This window comes from Periplaneta americana, chromosome 4 (assembly GCF_040183065.1).
Source record: "Periplaneta americana isolate PAMFEO1 chromosome 4, P.americana_PAMFEO1_priV1, whole genome shotgun sequence".
In the NCBI taxonomy this organism is placed as follows: domain Eukaryota; kingdom Metazoa; phylum Arthropoda; class Insecta; order Blattodea; family Blattidae; genus Periplaneta; species Periplaneta americana.
In genome coordinates this window covers 202,195,148-202,211,322 of record NC_091120.1, presented here as the reverse complement: position 1 = coordinate 202,211,322, position 16,175 = coordinate 202,195,148, and the positions used below count along the sequence as shown (strand labels likewise).

Genomic DNA, 16,175 nt, shown 5'->3' with positions numbered 1-16,175 from the left:
TGAAAAGGTGAAAATCGCTAGGAGCGAGGTCTGGACTATAGGGCGGATGATCAAAGATTTCCCAACCGAATTGATCCAGCAGTGTGCGGGCGGGCGTTGTCGTGAAGAAGCACAACTCCTCTCGAAAGCATTCCTCGCCTCTTCTTTTGGATGGCTCGCCATAGTTTTCGTAAAGTCTCACAATAACAATTTGCATTGATCGTAGTGCCTTTTGGCATGAAATCCAGCAAAAGAACACCTTTGCGATCTCAAAAGACAGTAGCCATGACTTTTTGTGTTGAGAGAGTCTGTTTGAATTTTCTCGGTTTCTTGGGTGATGAGGGATGATGCCACTGACGTGATTGGCGCATGGTCTCTGGGGTGTTGTGAGACACCCAGGTCTCATCACCAGTCACAATTTGATCAAGAAAGGCGTCTCCATCTGTGTGATATCGCATCAAGAATGTCAATGCTGAGGCCATTCTCTGAGTTTTGTGTTGGTCACTCAGTTGCCGTGGAACCCATCGTGCACAGATTTTGTGGTAGCCAAGATGTTGCGACACAATTTCACCAAGCAAAGAACGAGAAATGTCAGGAAAGGCAATATGCAATTCGTCGAGTGATGTGCGCCTGTCTTGCAAGATTCTGTCATTCACTTTAGTCTTCAGGTCTTCTGTGATGAGTGATGGGCGTCCAGGTCGAGTTTCATCGTGGACATTTGTTCCCCCATTGTTGAACATTTCGCACCATTTTCTCACATTTCTTTCATTCATTACATTATCACCATACACTTCTTTCAATTGCTGGTAAATTTCTGCAGGTTTCAAATGTCGGGCATTCAAAAATCGAATCACACTCCTCACCTCACAGTCGGCGGGATTATCAATCACGTCGTTCATTTTGAAGTAACACAAAATGCACAATGGCGACTTGTTGCAACCAGTACTCACAACATTATGAGAACACATGTTAAGGAAGCCAGTTGACCTTCAAACAAGGAAGGGGAGTCAGCTGCGCGGCGGGTATGCGCGAACGGTCGTTATTTCCTGGATCCCCCTCGTATTTTGCTTAATTTTTTAAAAGTATTTTGTATTTGTATTTCAAATACAATTTTTTGAAATATTTTGTATTTGTATTTGAAATACTTGGATGTCAGTATTTTGCCCAGCCCTGGTCATGATTCGACACAGTGTTTCGAAGCGTTTCACTGAGCTGTTCCAAATGTTTTGATACTGCTGGATGTGTCACTTCTTCCAAGCCTAGTTAAAAACTGAGATCGGATCGCATTTCAATTTTAGAGCATTCTCAAAAGGGATGAATTAATGAATGATATACAAACAATATTAGAAGCTCTATAATACACAAAATGATAGTAAGTGATGTTCCACGCAGAAAGAACAAGAGTTCTGAGCACACTCACCTCAGGTTCAGACTTCACAACAGGAAAAGTAATTGACACTGGCGTTTTCCCAAACCCCACGGTTGAAACTAGCTCATAGCCGGGGTCCACACTCTCCATCTTCAGCCCAGTCAAGTGCAGATCCAACACACTGCTCTCCTGTAGGATATGCAGATACAACAAATCACTAATTTTATTCATGGATTATTTCATATGTTACAGGCTTTACTCTGGGTCTGCATCAGGGGCGTATACAAACTTTAAACTTAAAAAAAGGATACATATTTAGATTTTAATATTTTTGATCCATAATCGTTTTTCCTTCCCTAATTTTTCACTGTCAGAGTAACAAAATCTACATCGACATAAGGCATAGTTCTCCTAGCCCTCCTTCAGTTTAATCCCTCTGCTTGGTGCTGCGGCACGATCAAATTATAACAATGCTATCTTTATTATAGAGAGACCTACCGCCTAGTACCAACCTTGTAATAAAATGAAGCTGACACAATATGAAATTTTACTTGTTGTGAAACATATGAAAAGGTTGTTTTGACAGTTCTGCAATGCAGATGTTAAATATTGTGCATTGTCGATTTTAATCTCATTTTAAGAGCGGTATTCATCCATTCGTTTGAGTTCTGACTTTATCTTGATATACATTTTGTGCATTTGACAGTTCACATTTTTAATAATAATAATAATAATAATAATAATAGTAATAATAATAATAATAATACTTACTTACTGGCTTTTAAGGAACCCGGAGGTTTATTGCCGCCCTCACATAAGCCCGCCATTGGTCCCTATCCTGAGCAAGATTAATCCATTCTCTATCAACATACCCCACCTCCCTCAAATCCATTTTAATATTATCTTCCCATATACGTCTCGGCCTCCCTAAAGGTCTTTTTCCCTCCGGCCTTCCAACTAACACTCTATTTGCATTTCTGGTTTCGCCCATACGTGCTACATGCCCTGCCCATCTCAAACGTCTGGATTTAATGTTCCTAATTATGTCAGGTGAAGAATACAATGCGTGCAATTCTGTGTTGTGTAACTTTCTCCATTCTCCTGTAACTTCATCCCTCTTAGCCCCAAATATTTTCCTAAGCACCTTATTCTCAAACACCCTTAACTTATGTTCCTATCTCAAAGTGAGAGTCCAAGTTTCACAACCATAAAGAACAACCGGTAATATTACTGTTTTATAAAATTCTAACTTTCAGAATTCTTGACAGCAGACTGGATGACAAAAGCTTCTCAACCGAATAATAACAGGCATTTCCCACAATAATAATAATAATAATAATAATAATAATAATAATAATAATAATAATAATACACAGCGATAATGTGAATTGTAAACAACTTTAATAATGAACCTCCCCCTTCACACAATTCTGCGTAGGTCTGCATGCCCATGCTTAACTGCTGTCTGCAGACTGGAATGAAATAACAATCGTACTAAAAGTAGTGACAATGTTGTGCCCTGTGGCCTCATGACGTACAGGTACGTTCTACTGGTTACAGTCTTCATAGGGGAAGAAATTGTCTCTTGGAATTTTGGCCAGCAAATAGGACTGATGTCCACCCAGCACCTTGGTGAATTTGTGAGCTACATCGAGTAGCAGAATTCAGTTCATATGTTAGCTGTAGTGGATGGGGGAATTACTGTGTTGACCACAGGTCACCCATGTGCTGGTTGGATGATAGTTTAGCCTACTTATACTGAGGCATCCAGATGTGAAGCCTACAAATGATTGGTCGGCCTTGGGCTAACAAGCCAAGTATAATAATAATAATAATAATAATAATAATAATAATAATAATAATAATAATAATAATATAGCATACAATTTCGCGTGATCATAAGAGATGTTTGTTTTCAGACGCTCATACTTGAGGTCTTTCCATGTGACTCATGTTACGCTTCAGACTTTTTTGGGCTTGAAATGTACCTACAGCGTAACCAAATGCTTCTAGAACTCTTTTATTTGAACATTTATTTCATCATTAATACATAAGATATTAATTCAAAAAGAGTACAAAAAATGTGATGTTAAAATGTATTATGAATTTTTAAAGTGCTGAAATCAGGACAACAAAATTAAGTATTTGTGTTTTAGCTAAACAGTGCTATCTAAATCATCCCAGTTAGATAATTATGGATAATTAAAAAAGAAAAGTCTCAAACGCACAATACAAGAAATGGTACCTACGTCATCAAAACACGCGTCTTTTCTTTCATTTCTTTTTTTTTTAAGACCCATGATTTAACCTAACGCCAACGTCATAACGCTGCCTGTACTCATAATACTGTATTACTATTCACTAGTGTTGAAAGTTAAACAATTACATTTACAATCTCAAATCATTTGTCATTTCATTTGATTTGGGGAAACCGAAACATCCAAGCATCCCGGCCGAACTCGGTGGGGACAAAAGGACATGACTCCGAGAACCGGAACTGTCCTGGGCAAATCGGGAGTCTGGTCATCTTATCTATTAGTGCTTCTGCTACATTTTCCAGCCATACTTTCAAGAGAACTAATTTGTTAGACACCGTAATAAAAAAGGTTACGAAACTTGTATCAACTACTAGGTTATTTAGCATCAATGGCATTGGTGATAGCGAGGTGGTATTCTGGACACATGAGGCCAAGAATTCGCCAAAGATTACCTGACATTCGCCTTACTGTTAGAAAAAGCTTCGGAAAAAGACTCAACCAGGTAATCAGCCCAAGCGGGAATCGGACCTATGCCCTAACGCAACTCCGATTCAGCAGCCGAGACTATTGCAATACTATCCAATATTATAATCTGTGTGTAGTGAACCACAGCAGCTTGAAGGCCTATAGTTACCGAGGACTGTATTACTATGACTGTCTATGCATCTGTGGCGGCTGATTGACTGAGGCAAGTGAGGCTGGGCCTCAGTCACTTGGCTTAACTGAAATCAAATTTTGTGTTTTTATATAAAGTATTAGTTATTTAATGAAGCATATATCGCTGTAGAAGCATTTGGAAACTTTGTGATGTCGTTGTTGTTGTTGTCCAGTGCCTTGCATTTGGCAATGAAGCCATTAGCAGTCGTGCTTTCCAATACTTTCGAACTGTAGTTTCTTCTAATCTTAATGCTTCACAGGTCTTCAAGTGGACTTCATTCATTTCTGCTGGATCGTTACACAGGACACATATGGGTGAAGCTGAGATACCTATTCTGTAGAGATGACTTGCTAGACAGTCATGATTTGTCAATAGTCTGAAGGCTGCAACTGCTGTTTTCCTTGGTCTCTGGGGGACTATATCTGGGTTGGAAAGTAGTGTAATCCATTTTTTGTCTTTAGCATTTGATTCTATTTCTTGTAGGTATGAATGAGAAAATTTTGTAGTGATCAAGCGTTTTATTGAGGAATATGAGAAATTAAATTTAGATTTTTGTTTTATTGTTGTGCCTTTCTTGGCAAGTGTGTCTGCGGTTTCATTCCCCATGACTCCACAGTGTGCTGGAATCCATTGGAGACGGACAATCTTATTAACTTTTTGGAGTTGTGTTAACATTTTGTAGCATTCTCTTATTTTTGTTGATTTCTTTGTAGCATTTGAACATATTCCCTGAATTGCAGCTTTAGAATCTGAAAGAATTACTGTCTTGTTATATTTATTTTAGGGAAGATTTAATAATTGTCAGAGAGCAATGTGTATAGCCTCTATTTCACCATCATAATTTGTTGTGTCTCTGCCAACAGAATGATAAAAGGAAAAATGTGTACATGTAACTCCAGCTCCAGTAAGCTCCATCCAAACTTTGTGATGTATAGAGAACTGTTTTGCAGTAAAATTTGTTCCTGAGGCCAGGATCGCTCATGCCAGGTCTGGCTTGTGATGTATTATGCAGTAAAATTTGTTCCTGAGGCCAGGATCGCTCATGCCGGGTCTGGCTTGTGATGTATTATGCAGTAAAATTTGTTCCTGAGGTTAGGATTGCGTGCTGGGTCTAGTTTCTGCATTTCATGTCTTTTCGCGGGTTTTGAGGTTGCGTTTAAAACGTTGTAGCTGAGGCACAATTCGTCTGGCCTCGTGGCCTGGTCAGGTTTCACTCCTCCCATGCTTGGGCCGGCCTCAAGGGTAAAGTGGGGTGGGAATAGCAATGGTGACTTGTCTTCCTAAACAGGCCATAAATAACAAAAAATTCCAACTCTTTGGCAGGTAGAGACCCACACTTTTCTCTCCCTTTATGTCTTAGTTTATGACTTAAGCGAGGGTGTTGTACTATTGTACTTCGTAGTACAGTAGTGAATCTGGGGCAATGTTATGTATTTCGGGAAAATATAAACAGAAACAAATGAGAGAAATAATGCTGGTGTAGTTAATTCATTGTTAGTGTGTCCTTTTTCGAGAAGAAATAATATTGAAAGACAGGAAATTTTAAGTAAAGAGAGAGCCTACCGAGATACCTACGACATCGGTGACATAATCTTAAAATGCGAGTTTCTATTGCATCCTGGTATGGGCAACATAAATGGTTAAGTGGTAATGTGGTGCAAAATAAACTTCTCTGTTGGCCTTGTTTGTTGCTGTCAAAGGAAAAAAATAAAAAGAAAAGAAATAAAGGGGAATTTCAACACATAATATGGGTTGCTTCATCATACTGAAACAATCATTAAAACTCACAGCATAACAGCTTATTAGGTGAGTGAATAGTACATTATGCAACGAGCCTATAATGATAGTAATTAAGAAGCGAGTATGGATGTTTATACATAATTTTCATACGAGCTTCTTAATTACCATTATAGGCGAGTTTCATACGACTTTTAATGCTCGACCATATTTCTAACTTGAAATTATTCATTTTATTTGTATCTAACTGACCTTGAGCAATACCTCGTAAATTGTGGGATGTGCGCAGATGCGAAAGTATTGATTTTTTTCCGAGGAACAGATGTCCACATTGACCTTGATAGCCTATAAGAACCTACAGAGTAAACTAAATATTAACTTTGATATAACATTGAAATTAAATTAGACATTGAAAAACGAGATGGCAAATTGAATTTATTTGAATATTATTTACAATTAACGCTAATTATTATAGTAACAGAACATAACCTTCTGCGACAGTATTGGATTTCCAGCCTCCGTGACTTTTCGCCAATTCTCTTTCGATTGCATATCCGAGAATAATCTATACTTGCGGTTTTATAATGGTACAAAGCTGACTTGTCATTGGCTAAGGTTTTATAACGGTACAAAGCTGACTTGTCATTGGCTGAACACCTGTACTTTAATGACATGCATTAAAGGACTGCTACCAGGTGTATAATTACTACATTTCGGCATGGTCGAGCATAAATTATTATTTTTCATTAATAGTAATAATAATAGACTAATAATAATAATAATAATAATAATAATAGTAATAATAATATAATAATACAGTAATAGTGATATTAATAATATAACAACAATAATAATTAATATCATAAATAAACATTTCCTATCGGAGGCACTTAAAATAGCTGCATCTGGCCTCACCAAGGATTTCGATCACCAGCCGCTACTGCTATGCATCAGTGGCGGCTCGTAGTCAAATGTCCAGGGTAGGCAAAATTTACAGAACATTTCTATGTAATTCCTGCTATTCAATGAGAGCTCACTTTCATCATGTCCCCTGAAAACTTAACTCTTGCTTACATAACAATACTGTTACATCAATCGGCCGTCTCATAATTTGTCGTTTTTTTTTTCTACTTTATTATTATATTGTTGTCTTGCAACCCTTGTTGTTCCGACATTTTCGAAATTGGATTCAAATTCTTTTCAAGTCTCTTTAGATTTACCGAGTTACAGATATGATCTGATTCCAAGTACCTTCTTTAGATGACAATAACAAACATGGCCAACAGTACAGCTTAGCTTTAACTTCACTTCCTGTTAGCCATTTATGTGTTTCATACCATGAAGGATTAAATTTTCTTGCACCTTTAGCACTGACTTTATGAATAATAGAGCTTAATGCAGGAGTGGTCGTCAATTGTCCAAAATACTTCTCTTTTCATTGTCATTACGACGCGAAAACGGACAGCGTAACGTAACAGTTCAATTAAAGTATTATATCAGTCATAATATAATATTTTTATCACTGTGCATTAGCTATAAATCACCAAATATACTAAACATTAATACACAGTACGTACTTGCAAAAAATCACATCTTTTAAAACACACTGTTTAAAAATTGTTATTGTACTCGTAACAGGCTACGTTCCAACTCGTGAAACTTTCAAACAGAAATTTCGCAAATCGTAGGTGTTCGATAATGTTCGTGGGTTCTCGTTAGGGTAGGCAGAATTCAAACGCGCTGGCTTAAGCATTGAACGCATGCGCTAAGAAAGCATTTAGAATAGCGATCTCTTTTAATGCTTACTCCAGGGCCAGATTCGGAGTAACGCGGAGGGTCGGCTAACTTCGCTACTGCCTACCTTCAGATGCATTGTGGTCTGCCCACTGTATTCTTGTCGGATAAATCGAACTGCCAGTAGTAAGCAACGTCCAACTAACTCAAAAAAATCCCATTCATAGCTAATTGAAGAATTTCTAAGAAGCTAGACAAGAGTATATAATTATCTTAATAAATTTAATACTCGATAAATTATATTTTGATTAATTTGATTTTATTATTGATAAATACCCAATTTTAGGTTTTTCCAAATGTGTTGGGGTAGGCTTAGCCTACCCTGCCTGCCCTGAGGTGCCGCCTCTGCTATGCATATGTCCGTATTCTAATACCATGTCTAATTACAGAGTTTTCACGTACGACGCAATCACCTGCCCACATTTCCCACAGCACGTTTACCGCATACGCCTAGCACAGTTGCCTTGTCGAGTTGTGCGTAAACTAAGAAGCAATGTGACTATACCTTGACCAAAACTACTTCCGACTTGACAGCTTATAGAGAAGGGGGAGCAATGTTGTCATGTTGCCCATCTTTCGTGTAAGCGAGCGCGCTGCCGATAGAGTGCAGTAATGAACGGCTGACATGAACACATACATTTCTAACCAATTTGTTGAACACTTATCTAGGCATTAAAATTTGTGTATATTATTATTTTTATTAGCCTATAATAATAGAATAATAATAATAATAATAATAATAATAATAATAATAATAATAATAATCATAATTAGTAGTAGTAGTACCGGTATTCTTCAATGTAAATACCGTTAGAAAAGCTTCGAAAGGACTGTAAACTGTAAAAACAGTTTTAATTTAATACAAAGCCTCTACTTTTATGAGTGTTGGTATTCTTCATTGTAATATTGTTAGAAAGGCGTTGAAAAAATTGTAAACTGTAAAAATATTTATAATTAAAAATCTGCACGGCCTTTTTCTTTTCAAATATTGGTAACAGTGCTCTTATTAATTTTAACACAAGCAACAGTTCTCATTACGACTTGCGCCAAAGGTAAAAGAGGCCCGCCATTATCTTTTCTCCTGTCAAAATACTCTCTTACATAACACACCATCTCTCGCGCTTGACTCTTTAACGGGACACCTTGTCCAATATTCTTTATTCTCCGCCTGCCTTTCCTTCCTTCCGACATTGCACAAGTCATCTATTTAAAAACTCTAGCAGAAACTAGAAAACACACACTCCACCAACGACAACGAAGATAATAGTGTAATATAATTTAAACACAATAATTATCGATACACTAAAACAATAATACAACTAAATAATATTTTTAATTCGCACAAAGCACGCGTTAACCAGCCAACTCAGTCATTCCGGCCACTGTATTCACCACTAGGCCCTGGTATTCACGTGCAACTTGTAAACATAGACAAGGCAACACCGTCCCGTTACCATGGTTACGCGTCTCTTGTGATTGGTTGATTTGAATGGTTGCCATGGTAACATGCTAAAGGCGCCATTTGTCAGGTCGGAAGTTGTTTTGGACAGACCATAGATTCCCATTCAATCACTGAAATGCTAAACGAGATAACTATTTTCTCGGACCTCTTTATAAGGCCGCTCCTGTTTCGTCTAATTTTTCTTCTGTTAGAACGCTTGATTTTCTAGTTTTCTCTATATTTAATATGGATTCAGTCTAGCATCGATTTATTGGGAATATGTACGCCGGGAAATTTCTGTATAAGCCGATAGCCACACACGACTCTATTCTTGCATAATTTAACACAATAAACATTCGTTGATCCCTAGGATATAACATAGTGAACGAAACTACACACAATAAGAATGAACAAACTGTACTCAGTCACACAGCAAACGAAACTGAACGAGGCTGAGTAATACGCACTGTTTACAGCTAAGGCGCCTGCAAGACTAATCTTGTTACGAGAAACAGCTGCACAGTCGGTGAGTGCTGCCTTCCTGCCAAGCTAATGCTTTCCAAATAACGCCGGAGACTTCGAGAAACCCGTTGGTTTAATATTGTAATCTATAGTATACATGTAGTCTTGTGAGCTAAAGCAATGAGATGCACTATCACCTTTACGTTTTAACTTTGCTCTAGAGTATGCCATTAGGAAAGTTCAGGATAACAGAGAGGGTTTGGAATTGAACGGGTTACATCAGCTGCTTGTCTATGCGGATGACATGAATATGTTAGGAGAAAATCCAAAAACGATTAGGAAAAACATGGGAATTTTACTTGAAGCAAGTAAAGAGATAGGTTTGGAAATAAATCCCGAAAAGACAAAGTATATGATTATGTCTCGTGACGAGAATATTGTACGATATGGAAATATAAAAATTGGAAATTTAACCTTTGAAGAGGTGGAAAAATTCAGATATCTTGGAGCAACAGTAACAAATATAAATGATACTCGGGAGGAAATTAAACACAGAATAAATATGGGAAATGCCTGTTATCATTCGGTTGAGAAGCTTTTATCATCCAGTCTGCTGTCAAAAAAAGCTGAAAGTTGAAAGTTACACAACACAGAACTGCACGCCTTGTATTCTTCACCTTACATAATTAGGAACATTAAATCCAGACGTTTGAGATGGGCAGGGCATGTAGCACGTATGGGGGAATCTAGAAATGCATATAGAGTGTTAGTTGGGAGGCCGGAGGAAAAAAGACCTTTGGGGAGGCCGAGACGTAGATGGGAGGATAATATTAAAATGGATTTGAGGGAGGTGGGATATGATGATAGAGACTGGATTAATCTTGCTCAGGATAGGGACCTATGGCGGGCTTATGTGAGGGCGGCAATGAACTTCTGGGTTCCTTAAAAGCCAGTAAGTAAGGAAGTATAGTATATAGTCTAAAATTACTTTTGAGCATTGTTGGATTGCACCATGTAGAGCATAAATTATAATTATTGTTGAAAATTAGCAAGAAATGTTCAAACTACATATTTATAAATGAAGTAGCCTAAATCCAATTACAAAACTTAGTCACTAGTAAAATTCTTAGCACATTAGATATGCTACTCTTTCATTTCATATAATATGATATAATATGACATTGTTGAATCAGTTTTACAATTAAAAAATAAATTATAAGATTATTTGCATTTTCATGGCTGTACCTGAAGCGTAAAGGATCAGCCATAGCCGTATGCGCGTAGAATATTGTACCCAATCGGCAAAATTACAGATGCTTCCAGTAATTACCCATTTGGTCCCGGCTTCTATTCTAAGGAAAATGGTCACCTTACAATAGGTGCAAAGAATGTTTAAAAACATAATCAGCAAGGGTTGTTGCTGATGCAACGTAATTATGCATATAACTTACTATAGAAGAATTTGTCTTTAGATCTTGCATGAAAGTACTAATATGTAATTGTCAAGGCATATAGTTAGTTACTACCATAAAAAAATATTATTTTATAAAAATGGATTTGAGAGAGGTGGGATATGATGGTACAGAGTGGATTAATCTCGCTCAGGATAGGGACCAATGGCAGACTTATACGAGGGTGGCAATGAACCTCCGGGTTCCTTAAAAGTCATTTGTAAGTAAGTACTATCTTTGTTGTATAATCCTTCTTAGATGGTGTCAGCAGATGCTGTGCAGTAACGTTATAATTTCATAAATATGCTTAGGCCGTAAGGTCAGGGATCTCACAGGGATCAGTTCTTGGCCCTTTACTATTTATAATTTATATCAACAACATATCAGAATCTCTAAAATACTGCAGACACCATCTCTATGCAGACGACCTTCAAATATACATAAAATTCCACACTGACGAAATAAATTATGCAATAACTAAAATTAATGACGATCTGGACTCAATCTGGACATGGACACGGAAATTCCGACTTAAACTAAATCAAGAAAAATCACAGTCAATCATTGTGGGCCATTCACGTTTGTTAAGCACTATTACCATACCAAATTTGTCCCCGATTAAAATATACGGCACCGAAATTCCGTTCAGTGAATCAGTAAAGAATCTAGGTATTTATATGGATAAAAGTTTAAATTGGAACATTCAAGTTGCAGAAACCTGCAAAAAAGTATTCTCATTAATCCACTCGTTTAGGCGATTGAAGAATTTTCTACCCTTTTCCATGAAAAAAATGTTAGTGCAAACACTCGTGATGCCCCACTTCGATTACTGTGATATTCTGCTTACTGACCTAAGCGTTACTTCGGCGCAGAGACTACAACGTGTTCATAATATGTGCGTCCGTTTCGTCTGCAATATTCGCCGGGCTGATCACGTAACACCATCCCTCAAAATGTTGTCCTGGCTCCGTCTAGAAGATCGTAGGAAAATCCACTGTCTTTCCCTTCTCTTTCACATATTGCATTTCTCCACTCCTGTCTATCTTGCGTCTCGTTTTCAAAATTTAACCACCCATCATAACCTAGACACACGATCACAACACTCCTCAATATTATCCATTCCCTCCCACCGAACATCCTCATATTCATCTTCTTTCACTGTGGCTGTTCCTCGACTTTGAAATTCCCTACCGAGTAATGTCAGGGACTGTCAGACATCAAACCAATTTAAGAATAGGCTAACGAAATAATTTTCTAACAATTCTTGTTAACAATAATAGCTGTTTCAGGTTTCTCAATGTTTAATGGTTATATATATCACAGATAAATATCTAAATTATCTCATTAATATTATTATTATTATTATTATTATTATTATTATTATTATTATTATTATTATAACTATTTCTTACCAATGTTTATTATTGTGACACTAACATTACTTATCCAACTTTCATTATTTACTTTCATGTTGTTTTATGGTCTAGATATTAATGTAATACCTTTGTAAACAATTGTATTCAATTAGAATTAGAGCCTGGCTGGGCGGAAGAGAAGGCCTACTGGTCTTAGCTCTGCCAGATTAAATAAATAATAATAATAATAATAATAATAATAATAATAATAATCATAATAATAATAATAATTATTATTATTATTATTATTATTATAGTACAGCCTAATCAGAAACTAGATTAACGTTTAGAAATAAGATTGACGAAGCCGTGATTTGTAAAAACTTATTACTTCCACTATTGTAGCCCCCCTCTCTACATGTTACAAAAAATGACACTAGAAAGGTCGGGACACAATATTAGGGAGACTGACCATTTCTCCAGCGATTCCTCCTGGACGCCTTGCATTTATGTAACTAGTAACAAATAATGATGGATAGAAGGGCTAAAACAGTGCACTAGAATATACAACTATCAAACGATTATGTTGAAAGTATTTACGGCTGCAAATTAACACCACGTGTTTTTTTACTAGGTCTAAATACATGTCATAGAAGCCAATAAAACAAATGAAAATGACGTTTTGTTTGGTGTAGCTTTTCTGGGCAATTTCACTGCACATTCATTAACAATATTTTAATACGTACTGATCAATATAAAAGTAACAGGCTAATAGATACTGCACGTTATTGGTCTGTAACAGAGATCTGGGCTCAATGGACCAGATTAAAAAAAAAAAGGACCAAATTACATCCACCGCTATTAACTATCCATTTTTAAATAGGAAGAGAAAAACATCGCAGGAATTTCCCGTTTGCTTCTCACCCATTCCATAGGGCTGTATTCTAGGAACAAAATGCAGCACTTCTCAAAGTTTTCCGGGGGGGAAAAAAGAAAACAAGTCGGTCAATGTAAGCAGTTTTTTTTACAAACTACGTGACAGATTATTTACGCTCATAGCTGGAGAGCTGTGCTATCTACATATTTTCACATTTTTGGAGAAATAGCATTACAGAACCTTTCACTTACCTGCATTTCGACGTACAGTTACAGAAATCACATCATAAACCGTCTTTGTATCATTGCCTACTAAATCATTACACGCCAGCACGACACCACGGCAATGTTGCGCGGTAATATGAAATTACAGACGAAGGGCTGTAGCAAATGTTTGCCCGAATGGAAATTGATCTATCACGTTATGTTTTCCTATTTTCTGTTAATACTGAATGTCGGCATTAATCATTTACGCAAAATATTAGATTTTTACAAGCTTTACACTGTAAATTTAAGATTAATAATATAATAGAGAGAAATTAAGAAATATTTCGATGTTACACATTTTTGACATCCAAGAACCGTAAGAATAAAACTAAATAAAGTAGCATTACTTACCCACGGGCATGGATTTTATAACTTCACGAAGTTAATTAATTACTGATGATGAGTTCTTATTATCAGTTGTTTCACAGTTTCATTATGTTTCGGTTAAGAAGCTTTCTTCTTAATTTAATTTTTCGGAAAAAATCATAATAAATAATAATTTAGGCCTACGACCAGGGTTGGGAGGTTTACGCATAAAGATTAATTTCTACACGACGCACAGTGATCCTTTTTCGCTATCTGGTCGCGCAAAATACAAAAATTGAGTACTGGTATCATATATTTTCATGTTTTATGGAGTTTTTATTATTATTATTATCATCATCATCATCATCCTTGCATGTATTGGGCCTAGTGACCCGTTACGGTCTCTTGCCAAGCTTGAACGGTCTGCCCAAGAATCTTTTGCCCACAGGATGGTAATTTAAAATTTGGCGTGGAATTCTAGAACGAGGCATTCTGATGACATGTGATCTCCAGTTTTGTCTGTATTTATGTAGGTATTCCGTAATCGGTTCAATATTCAGTTCTTTCATAATGTCAAAATTTTTAATGTGATCCATTCTCGTGATCCCGCTGTACGACGCATAAATCTCATTTCTGCCGCCGTTAATCTTTGTGAATCAATATTACGAATCGTCCAAGCTTCACTATCAAAACAGAGTATAGGTCTGATCAATGTTTTATAAATTCTGGTGCGCGTATGTTTTTGTACCAAGGTTGGTTTGAATATCTGATTAATTATCCCCATTGCTCAGTTGAATTTAATAATTTTCTCATTCAAATCCTTTTCTTCTTCATATGAAATTTGGTAACCGAGATAACTAAAATTTTTGACTTGTTCGATGATCTTATTATTGAGTTTTTACTTACTATAATATCCAAGGATACGAGATGTTATAGTTATGTGCTGTAAAAGAAGGCAGAAGTATGGCGTTTCTTATCGCATCCCCGGCCTGAAGCCGAGCTCATAATTTATGTTCGATAACTGTGCTTGAAAGGACGTGTTTTTTTCCGACGATTTTAATCTGTTACTGGTGGATATGAGAGACCAAGGTATGTGCTATGTTTGTGATATTTTAAAAATCCCACACAACTTCCTACTTTAAGTGAAATTTGCTTGGAAATTGAGAAATTATTGTTATTTTAACTTCTAGTTTTGAGTATTTTTACACTCGGAAATCTAGAATTGTCAACGATTGGTCAAAATTTTTTCAGAAGACTAAAGCCAGTACCTTCTTCTTTCTCCTGTATAAAAACTAGCTGCTACTTTTTGCAACTTTGCCTTTTTTTCAGGTTTTAGTATTCTCAGAAAAGGTACTGTGGAACGACCTTTTTCATGTTTGGCGCCATACAAATGACAAAGCAGAGAGAAGTGATGAACTATTTAACTGTTTACTGTAAAATAATGATTTTAAACGTTACAGATAATCCGTTTTAAAGATTACTTGCTTGTCACCGAATCCTGAGTAAATTCCAGTCACAAAAAGAAGTGGCTATAGAGAAATTTATTTTATATGAACAAAATATAAAAATTGTTTGCATAAATGGCTTCCCATCTAATGCTGAATATGCTTTTGGTGTCGTCAGATCGTGTAATAAGCAATCTCACAAAGAAAGCGCGAACGAGAAATGGACCTATACTCTAACATTGCCTTTGCATCCCCGGCCATGAATTGTTAGACAACGATGAATATTCCATTGGGTGGGAAGGATGTTAACAACAAACCAAAACACATAACATTTACCTAGATAATTTATTAGATAGAACTAGGTAATAACATTAATAAACTCTTGAAAGAAATAACAATAAGTATATCTCTATATGAATAAATGTATAGAGTCAGAGAAAAATCTTAAATATATATATATATATATAATAGTAAAATGAATAATAATGAAGTAAGACGAGAGGATGATAACTATTAAATATGATAATATCGAGAAGCAGACCAAAAGAAATGTATACATATCTGTAATAGCCAAATTCGAAAATGATATGTGCCAACTAAACAGCTAGGGACGGTTTGGAAATGTCGTAAAACAGAAAACAGAAATACTTCACTTGCATTCGCTATCACAATATCCCCAAAAGATAACTGCAATTCACAAACAAGAAATGCCTAAAGTGACAGAGAAAATATTACAGTCATATACAAAATAGTTTGGCTAATGTCTCAAATACAAAC

At 36.3% G+C, this 16,175-nt stretch overlaps 1 protein-coding gene across 3 annotated transcripts in view; it reads right to left on the bottom strand.

Annotated features, from left to right (window-relative positions):
- LOC138698634 (zinc finger protein 479-like) overlaps positions 1-16,175 on the bottom strand; it is a 33,181-nt gene that overhangs the window by 15,521 nt on the left and 1,485 nt on the right. Inside the window, exons 1-2 of one of the 3 annotated variants that reach the window (XM_069824743.1) lie at positions 13,633-13,711; positions 1,400-1,537 (exon numbers count right to left, since the gene is read on the bottom strand). In XM_069824743.1, the coding sequence (XP_069680844.1) occupies positions 1,400-1,537; positions 13,633-13,638 (144 nt within the window). In that variant the 5' untranslated portion in view covers positions 13,639-13,711. Of the gene's footprint in view, positions 1-1,399; positions 1,538-12,000; positions 12,344-13,632; positions 13,712-16,175 lie in introns of those variants that run through there. The other 2 variants (XM_069824745.1, XM_069824746.1) reach the window with 2 other exon arrangements.